Source organism: Rhinolophus ferrumequinum, chromosome 22 (assembly GCF_004115265.2).
Source record: "Rhinolophus ferrumequinum isolate MPI-CBG mRhiFer1 chromosome 22, mRhiFer1_v1.p, whole genome shotgun sequence".
Classification (NCBI taxonomy): Eukaryota; Metazoa; Chordata; class Mammalia; order Chiroptera; family Rhinolophidae; genus Rhinolophus; species Rhinolophus ferrumequinum.
In genome coordinates this window covers 2,063,648-2,073,712 of record NC_046305.1, presented here as the reverse complement: position 1 = coordinate 2,073,712, position 10,065 = coordinate 2,063,648, and the positions used below count along the sequence as shown (strand labels likewise).

Sequence of the window (10,065 nt, the reverse complement as noted above, 5' to 3'; positions counted from 1 at the left end):
AGACACCATGAAGAGAACAAAGGCAAGCTGCAGAGCTGGGGAGAGTATTTCATTCTCCATGAAAAGGGCTCATGCCAAGAGTATGCAAATGACTCCGCAGCTAGGAGCCTTCCAGAGACAGCACAGCATCAACCTACCCTGCCCGAGGTGGGGCCTCATCTCTCAAGAGGACCAAGGGCATACACAGCACTAGGAAGTGTCCTGGGTGACAGTGGCCAGGGCCCTGCCATGCGGGCACACCCAGCAAGACAAGCAGGAATGCAAAAGGCCCAGGAAGGACTGTGCCAACAGCGTGTGCCGAGCCAGAATGCCTGCGTCTCACTGCAGCGTTCGCGCAGCTAACACTCACCCTGGCCAGACAAGGGCCTCCCACCTCCTAGAGCAGAAAACAAGCATTCCCGGGTCTGGCTCTGTGCGCCCGCCCCAGGCTCACTGTCCCTACTTCCAGAATGCAAGCGATCTTCCTTCCTCCCAGGCGCATTGTGCTTTGTCAACATGCTCTTCCCACAGTGTCTTCCTTCAAGCCTTTCACTTTTCCTCCACAACCTTTCCAACCCTCATGAACACTTGTCACACCTTCGGCACAAAGCCAGTGCTTTTATCACTGTGACTACTGTTCTCGCTATGCCCTTTGCCCTGCCTTCAGTCGGCTGGAAGCTCCTGGAGAGCAGGGTGCTTTTCTCACTTATCTTCTATTCCTCATACCTGGCATGAGGCCGACTCAGACAAGTGACCACGAACATCTGACTTTGAGCTCACAAGGGTAAGTATGTTGCCTGTGTCCCAAGCTCCTAACACTAACACTAAATTCTTCAGCAAAGAAAATTGTTTTTCCAGAGTGTCTGCTCCTTCAAAGTCTTCAGAATACTCACCAGTTTCTGCTTCCGACCCAGTTGTGCGGTTGGGGAGTGACATGGCATCACGTCAGTGCTGACACCCGAGGGCTGTTTGTTCTCCACCTAGAAGACTGTCTGCAAACCTCCATCCTAGAAACAAACCAAGACAGCTGGGGCTAAAGAGGTAAACGGTGACAGCACAGACGCTAAGCACACAGAAACGGGTGAGGGAAGTCTGCCAGGCAGAGCAAGGAAAACCCGATCTCCTTCAGGTGCCCAAAGCAGGAAGAAGGGTGGAGGCATTCACATTTTCAACCCACCACAGCAAAGGGCACTTCCGCTGCTTTCTGAGGCCTTCGCTCCTGCCTACAAGTATGCACCTTTGTTTCCAGACAGGCCCTGGGCCCCGCATGAGGTCCTAGCCCCTCACCTGGTGCTGCGGAACCATGACCTTCTCTGCCTTCAGCCCCACGTGCAGGCCTGGTTACTCGGGCACAGTGGGAAACAGACAGGACAGTGCTTTTCCATGCGCATCTGTGGCCTCGGTGCCTGCAGCACAAGCTGGCTCCGAGCTTCTTGGAATCATGTGTCTCATGACTCACGTGCCTGAAGTGCCGCTGAAGACTCGCGGAAACGGCATCCCTTGGCAACAGAGTTCTACTCTGAGGAACAAACACCATTTCACCTTCCCAGGCAGTCTTCCCTCATACCTGTGCAGTGTAGACTGACGCAATCTGTCAGAATCTGACCTGACTGTTAGGCCTGTTACCTTAGTGAGAAAACACCATTAATACAGAAAAATAGTAAAAGTGATGTTAAAATCCAGATCTCTTTCCTGAGTTTCATATGTGCATATACGGGGTTTTGGTTTTAGTCCTGGGCACAGGGTTAGGAAGTTAGGGTACAGTCTGGTGAACAGCTCTACTGGCATTTCCAGACATAGCAGGCATTTCATTTTCCAAGGTGAACTGATTAACTTCCTACCACCTCCCAAATTTGGGCTCGCCTGGTTGATATGAGGTATCAAGCTTCACATGGTTTCCTTGGAAATTATCCTAAAACCAACGCAAACCCCGACTGCACAATAGTTCCCCATGCCTGTCCCATTCGCATCCCTCTGAGTCTCTGCCACACCACACTTTGAGAAACACTAAATGCAAGTGTTACAAGCCCCTGACACTGACGTTTTCTGGTTTTTTTTTTTTTGGTTCAGGAAGCTTAGTCAAGTTCAGGGGTTTTTTGGATCAGTAAGCTGACTAAGTAAGAACAATCTCAAAGAATATCTATTGGGATCACTACCTAAAAAGAGATAGTCTGCCCTCTGCCAGGTTACTAACCCATCGAATCATCCCTGAGAACATCGTGGGACAACAAAAGAAAGGAAGACCAATAGGTTAGTGTTTCCAGATTCAATGAGGTATGTGGTCCCTGTCTTGCCAACCATCATTACTTCTAATTTCAAAATTCAGTATGTTTCCCCCAAAATACTGGAATAGCAACAATAACAAAAGGCTTGTACTTAAGAAAATATAAAAGCAAGGTTTAAAATGTCGAAGTTTGCTCTTATTAAACCCAAACAAACTTCATCATGGCATGATGCTTTTACCTTATGAGTTATAAAAGTGCATTTACAGAAGTAGATGTGATTTTAGAGGCTGTCAATCATTCTCAGAGTCATTTTTCACTGACTTCTCACTTCTTCAATATACTAAAGAGCCAAATGTCAATGAAAACATAAGCTTTTCCCATATCCTTCTTTTGGTGTACCATTTAATACCAAAAAAGGCCGTTGGAATAGCTTCACCACCTAAATCACTGAGGACACTTCTTGGCATGAATTTTCTGGTGTTTAGTAAGATTAGAGCTCCCACGGAAGGCTTTCCCACATGTGGCACACTCGTACGGCTTCTCTCCTGTGTGGATTCTCTGGTGATGGATCAGGGTTGCGATCTGGCTAAATGCTTTCCTGCATTCTCCACACTCGTAGGGCTTTTCTCCAGAGTGAACCCTCTGGTGGTTAATGAGGGCTGAGTTCACAGAGAAAGCCTTCCCACACTCCTTACACTCGTACGGCTTCTCTCCTGTGTGGATTCTCTGATGTTTGATGAGGGCTGAGCTCACACTGAAGGCTTTCCCACATGCGTCGCACTCATAAGGTTTCTCACCAGAGTGGATTCTCTGATGTTTGATAAGGTCCGAGCTCACACTAAAGGCTTTGCCACATTCATTACACTCATAGGGTTTCTCTCCATTGTGGATTCTCTGATGTATGATCAGGTGTGCCCTCACACTGAAGGCTTTCCTACACTCATTACAAGTATAGGGCTTCTCGCCAGTGTGGATTCTTTCATGCACAGTGAGGGTGGAGCGCTCACTGAAGCCTTTTCCACAGTGATCACACTCATAGGGTTTCTCTCCAGTGTGGGTCCTCTGATGTCGAACAAGGCCTGAGCTCTGGGCAAACTTCTTTCCACACTCACCGCAGGTAAACCGTCTTCCTTCTGTCGGCCTGTCCTCATGCCTTTCTAACTGGTCCACATACTGACAGGCCTTTTCATGCTCAGGAATCTGTAAAGTATCCCTTTTATATGTGCTGGGGACTTGCTGATGTGGATCCATCCTTACAAAAACCTTCCCTTCAAAATGGATGCCTTGTTCATCCCTCTGGCATTAATTCCTGAAATAAACAAACTTTTCAAATGTAATTTATTCCCTTCTACCAAAGCAATATGTGATACAGACTCAACCAGGACTCTCAAACATGTTTGAGAACCCCAGACACACCGATTGTATGTCAGCCAGATCCAATGTTTTTATTCAGTCAGAACAACAACACAGCTACATAACAGAACTATGAGGATGAACACCTGACTCAAATGGCTATTTTACAAAGGTATGTAAAGCACAGAACCTGGCATATAAATGTATATAAATAGTTCCTATACTTAAACAGATTTTTTATCATATTTCCTTAAACTGAGAGACAAGACAGGCATTGAAGAGTTTTGTAGATGGGAGAGCAGATGGAGTACAGGATAGTAAAGGCTAAAGAATCAGAAATTCAACTGGTAATGAGTACAATGGAAAAAATGATAATAATCTCATCGACTGGTGCATCTTACCACTCACAGGAGTCCACACCAGGGTTGGAAGAGACATGGGGTCAAAGGAGTTCTGCCAACTGCACCACTGTCACTGCTGCAGCTGCTGTTGCTATGATGATAGTATCTTAGCAACAGGGAGGCTCTGTCTCCTCTGGAACTGTGACAGACAGATCCTTCACCTCTCCAAAGAATGGGGCTCCTCTAGCCCATTCCATCTTTAAAATTGAGACCCATATGCAGAGAACTTGGTGGATTGTTGCCTCTCTTTTATTCCCTGGGAACAAACCAAATTCTGTCTCCAAACCTAATAAAACTTTTGCTCCAAACCCAAATGACACAAATTATCCCCTCTCTGCCTTTTTCTATTTTATGAATGGTTTTACGTCTCAACAGCGACAAGTCAAATTGACAGTAGGCACCCCTGCTATGATGAGAATGGCACTTCACCTACCTCTGTGGTCTTTCTCCAAAATACCTATAACCTGAATATAATAATGATAAAAACATGACTCAAATCCCAACTGAGTGGCATTCTACAAAACACCTAACAAGTACTCCTCAAAATTGTCAAGGTCAACAAAAACAAGGAAAAGTCTAAGAAACGGTCACAGCCAAGAGGAGCCTATGGAGACATGACAATTAAATGTAACATGATGCCCTGGAGGGGACAATGGAATAGAAAAAGGACATGAGGTACAAACTAAGGACATATGAATGAAGTATGGACTTTACCAATCAAGAGTGATTCAACAGTTGTGGTAAACGTACTACATAATAGAAGATATTGATAACAGGGAAACTGGGTGTGGGGTACAGGGGAACTGTCCACACTATCTTCACAATTTTTCTGTGAATCTAACATGCCCAGAGCACCCAGAACTTATTCTACACATTTTACTTAAAAATTTGTCTTTGATTAGGTTGCATACATTTCTAAGGTCAAAATACTCTAAGAAGACCTATGGAGAAGCCTGGCTTCCACCCTGGTCCCCCTTCCATTTACCACCTCCACAGGTAATCACTTTCATTAGTTTGTATATTTTTTTATGCCTCTGATGTCCTTGTTCTGGTTGGGTGGGTGGGGGAAAGGTGCCCCACAAATCAGTCATAGGTTTGTTGTGACATGGACAATGTACCCTCCATGGCTTAGGAGCTGAACTATTTCTAAGTGATGCTGTTCTAGCAAGTCTCTCTGAACAGCAGCTGCTTGGCAACACTGAAAAAGGCTCACAATGCAGAGGTCACATGAATTCTTGCCCAGAGTCCAGAAACATGGTTACCAAAGAAACAAGTGGTGTAAGCTGCTCTGCCCTCATTAGCAAAACACGGAGAACCCCCTAGTCCCACGCAAACCCCTCTTGGTCTGTGGCTTGCTCACACTGGAATTATCCTTTCCTGTCCTTGCCTCAGTGTGCTTTCTTTTCCCAATTACGTTCCCCTCACAGCCAGAAGCTGCTGATATTGACTTCAGGCAAAAACAAAGGATAAATGTATTTTTTTTCTGAATAAATTATCCTTGGGCTACAGATACATACAAAGTACCTTTTGGGGCTGTTATCAGATACCTTTGAGTTAACATTTTTAACTTCAAAGGAAAGCTAACAAGAAGAAAGGACATTTGCTCTCATCTTTGAAACAAGAAAAATGGTGGGCGGGGAGGGGAAAATGCAATATAGACACCAAAAGAAAGGAGCTTTCATGAGTAGAGCATTTCAGCTAAGCTGGCTTTTTTCTCTGAGGCAACATGAGAATACTTCAAGAACATTTAAATAAAATTTCTAAGTGTCCTTCACCTGTTAAGGAGACCTGAGGGCACAGGGCCAAGAGAACGGAAGGTCTCCTCCATCCCCGTCCGCTTCCCCGCACCCGACAAGGGCCTTGTCAGGAGAGCGAGGCGGGGTCACTCCAGTGACTAGCTGTCCTCCGGCCCCAGACACCCGGCTCTGGGGGGAAGGGCTCTGGTCCCACCTGCCATCCTGCTCACAGGGTCGCGGGGGAGTCGCAACGTCCGGTGGCACAGCGGAGGAAGGGAAGGAAAAGAGTAAAAGGGAGGGGCGAGGGGCCAGGCAGGTCGCGGGGAAGCCGCACAGCACGTAGCTCCCTCTGCTCTGTGGCCACTGGTCCAGGAGCCACTCAAACCCCGGGAGGACTGCAGGACACTGACCTGTTACTCGGCGGTCCGACGCCTGACTGACCATCGGGGCCCACAGTGGCCTGGAGAGACGACTTCCCGGAATCCCTCCCTGGGGATCCGCTCTAGGATCCCGGAGGTTCCCTCTCAGTGGTTCAAAAGCGGCCCACCTGAAAGAAGCAAGAGAAGAGAGGATTCCATTGACTCCGAAGAAGGCATTTTACAATTTTCCTCTTACTTTATCCTGCAGGGCAGACGTTACAGTTCTCCTCTCACATAAAAGAAAACTGAGAAGCAGATCAATTTTTTCCGAGGTTGGACAATAAAACAGCAGAGGTGAAATTTGAATCCAGGTTTGTCAAGGTTCCAATCCCATCCACTTGCCTCCGAGGTCAACCAGGGAATGAATCCTCAGGGTTTAGGACTAACAGAGTAATCCCTAAATTAATTTGTAAATTTAACATTATTCAAATAAAAATATCAACTTTTTAATAAGTCAAATTTAAAGTTCACACAGAAAATGAAACAAGCAAGCCTGCCTGGGAAAACTGGAAAAGAAGGGCAATGAAGGGGCACTTGTCCTAAAGAACTTTAAATATATTATAAAACCTCAACAATTAAACGGTGTGGTGCTGGTGAGTGAAATAGACAAATGGTACAGAATAAAAGTGTGGAAATAGATGCAATCACATGTAGAAATTAAGCAAATAATAAAGGTAACAAATCGGTAGGAAAAAATGAGTAGACTCTTCAATAAATATATGAGGAGAACTGAGTAATCATCTGGAAAAATGTTAAACTGGATTCCTACCTCACTCTATACACAGGTAAACATTCCAAATAAATCAAACTTGCAAATGTTATAATTGAAACTAAAAAAGTACTAGAGGAAAATGTGGTAGAAGTCTTTTAGAAACTCAGAGTAGGAAGGCCGTGTTAACTTTGAGGCAAAATCTGGAGGCCATAAATGAAGATTGATAAATCTGACCTCCATACAAACAACTGAAATTCCTGCAAATAAAAATAAAACCATCTTACACAAAGACAAGTAAAAAATGGAAAACATATTTATGACTTACATGTCAGAAAACAGGCAGCAAAGATGGAACTCCTGAACAATAAAATTCTGTGGCAGAGCTGAGCTGGATTCCCTCTTGTTCCCCCCTCATTTTGAACTTAACCAGACTGCTAAGCGTTCACAACACCCTTATCCTGATCCAGTTACATAGACGTTAAAAAAAAAAAAAAAAAAGACTCCTCAGGTCCCTTACTTCCAGACCCTTCAGAAGACCACAGAATGTCAAAGTCTAACACTTACAACTCTCCCGAGGGGTAAGGGTCCCTATAATTGATATTTCGATGGTGTATTCCTGGGTAGGAGCTGAAAAGACATTGATTCTCCCTCTGCTCCCAGAGATGGCATTTCTTCCTAGATCACTTCTTGACTGTATGCAAGAGCTGCAGTCTGGAAAAAAATTAAACACATGAAATTATAAAGAAATCACTGTATAAGCAGATAAAACAGCAGAGCAGGCCAGTCCCCGGAAGGTAAAGAAAGGAAGAAATAATTACAACAAATATCTAGATGGCACTTCTTATGCACCAGGCAGGTGCTTTTCTCGTCCTCCTTTACAGAGGAAATGGAGGCAGAGAAAGAGGAAGTTATATGGCCACAGTCACAGGTAGTCTGGCTTTAGACTTACATTCCTAAAAAGCAGGGAAAAAAGAGAAGAATACCTAGGAGACTAAAAGTTTCAAGATGACTTGATAAATACCTCTCCGTTTCCACCCTGCTGTCTGGGTTCATCCATCTCCCTCTCGAGGTGGAGGGCATCCAGCGTAGCCACCTTCTCAAGGACTCTGCCATACCCATGGTGCTCCTACTCCTGGACCTAGTGCTACTCAGGTAAGATGGTCAGGAAATGGACTCAGCCTGTTGTCAACCGAGCCGCTGGAGCCAGCTCAGAGAGGAGACTTTTCTGGTAACAGATTCCCTGGAACCAGCAAAAGCAGCTCCTCTAAAAATGCGGCATGCAGCTTTCCTGTAATTGGAGTCTGTGATTCAGTAAGATTCCTCTGGAGGACCTCTTCTTCCAGAATATATCTTCTGTAAGAGAAACATGATTTTACTCAAAGAAAAAGCAGACTGCTACGTAAGTAGCTGCTACATACTTACTGAGTGTTACAGAAGAAAAATAAGAGGCAAGTAAGGATGTAACTTGCAGAAAGAGGACTGTCGGATCACACACTGCGCCACAGGAATCTCCCTACCTCTGAGTCTGAGCATCACTGCGGGGCTGGAGCAGGGTGGGGCCGGAGAGGGGAGTCAGGAGAGAACTGCATCGTGGTTGCTGGGAGGATGGAAACGTGACTGCTAAAGGGGGAGGGCGATCCTTTACTGCCAAGCCGAAATACAGAGGTGTCTTCAGCATTTAAAAGGACATGTCGTGGGCACAAGAAGCAGAAGTGCGAGAGGAAGCCTCCCAGAAAATTCGAGTTCCTAACGCTAATTTCCAGAAATTTGCAATTTCTCTCCTTTTTTTTGGAATGGCAAGCTGAGTGTCTGGTGGGCAGCGATACTAAATGCAGCAGGGTGCATCTGTGACTCGATAAAACTCTTTAGACCGGAGAAAAGTCCAGGGTTACAATCTCGAGAGGGAAGAAGTCCCAATTGGGGACTCCGGCAGCCCTGAATCGCGAGAGAAACCTTCCCTGGGGGGTTGCATTTGTGCGCAATCCCCGCCGTCCGAGGAGCGGCCGCCTCTCCAGGTTTCTGCCTAGCGAGGGAATCTGAGGGGTTGTAGTTGAGGAACGCTCACCAAGAGCCACTCAAAGGCACCACGACCCTCACAGCACTTCCGGGGCGGGCCCAGGAATCCGGAAGGCCCGGGGCGGAGCCTAGCTGGCTCCTGGCCGGCCGTGGGTCTGCGGTTCACCTGTCACCATCTCACGAGGTGATTTTTTGCTTCCTGATTTTACCCAGGGTAGGAACACCCTAGAATCTTGGAATGTACGTATAGGCATCACGGCTTGGAAAGGGCACCACCTCCAGTGAGGGCCCGACATGATCCCTAAAACCGACACGCAGGACCGCAAGAGCTCTGGTCTTCATCATCAGTGATACGAAAGCCAATGCTGCGATTCCTGTTTTCTTGAAGGTTAGGGACCAGGTCCAAGTTAGCAGGGCTTTCAGGAAATGGCTGCGATATTGCAGTTACTTATGAAAAAGTGTAACTTGACACACCAGTCTGCTTTGGGCATACAAGCTGAGAAAAGAGTAACTCATAAAATGAAACATTACAGGTGGAGGTACTAAGAATGAATTAAGAATATAAAATACCAAAGGTCGGACCTGAGGGCATAACCAGCCAAAAAGGAAATGGGCAAACCCTCAGAAACCTGGATCCTATTTTCACATATACCATTAACTTAACAGGGTGCGAACCACATGACCTCTCTGGACCTCCATTTACATGAGTTGGTAAATCTCAAAAATCACTTCCAAACCTATCATTCTATAGACATGAATAAACACAACAGAGCAATGCAGTTATTGCCTTGCTGTATGTACTACATTTAAACTAATTTTCTAACTCTAGGGTTGATCCTCTTTAAACCTGTTGAAGGCTGTACCAGAATTACAAAAGACTAGTTTTTAAATGGTCTTTTAAAAATTTAGGAAATTGCATTTCCCCCTACATATTTGCCTTCCTAAGTAGGATTTATAGTATGTTAAAAACTTTGTAAGGGAATGTTTTATTTGGCAAATCTTCGGGAGGTTGGTAATTATTCCTGTCTGACTACCCAAGGGACTGTTGGGGGTCATGTGTTTCCCCCAAGGTAAATCTTTGGTAAGTTACAGGCCCCCTGCTGCAGAGATAGTCCCGGTGATTTCTTTCATTCTATGTAATGAACCAAGATGTAAAAGCTAAAGCTAGACTTGTACTCCTGCAACACCTTCCACACGGTATAAGGATGGAAGCACAGCTGATGC

At 45.6% G+C, this 10,065-nt stretch overlaps 1 protein-coding gene across 3 annotated transcripts; it reads right to left on the bottom strand.

Moving 5' to 3' along the window:
• Positions 1 to 2,029: 2,029 nt before the first annotated feature.
• Positions 2,030 to 8,935, bottom strand: LOC117015305 (zinc finger protein 239). Of its 3 annotated transcripts, XM_033093906.1 has the most exons (5): positions 8,343 to 8,935; positions 7,847 to 8,178; positions 7,390 to 7,536; positions 6,105 to 6,241; positions 2,030 to 3,513 (listed from the first exon to the last, which is right to left on the bottom strand). In XM_033093906.1, the coding sequence occupies exon 5, from the start codon at positions 3,453 to 3,455 to the stop codon at positions 2,649 to 2,651; it is 807 nt and encodes a 268-aa protein (XP_032949797.1). In that variant the 5' UTR covers positions 3,456 to 3,513; positions 6,105 to 6,241; positions 7,390 to 7,536; positions 7,847 to 8,178; positions 8,343 to 8,935; the 3' UTR covers positions 2,030 to 2,648. The 3 variants fall into 3 exon arrangements, with proteins under 3 accessions (XP_032949797.1, XP_032949795.1, XP_032949798.1); XM_033093904.1 differs by lacking the exon at positions 8,343 to 8,935 and having other exon boundaries at positions 7,847 to 8,322; XM_033093907.1 differs by lacking the exons at positions 7,390 to 7,536; positions 7,847 to 8,178; positions 8,343 to 8,935 and adding an exon at positions 7,151 to 7,275.
• Positions 8,936 to 10,065: the final 1,130 nt, after the last annotated feature.

Excerpts from the sequence above, each read along its gene's own strand:
- LOC117015305 (XM_033093906.1), bottom strand. The coding sequence starts at position 3,455 with ATGGATCCACATCAGCAAGTCCCCAGCACATATAAAAGGGATACTTTA.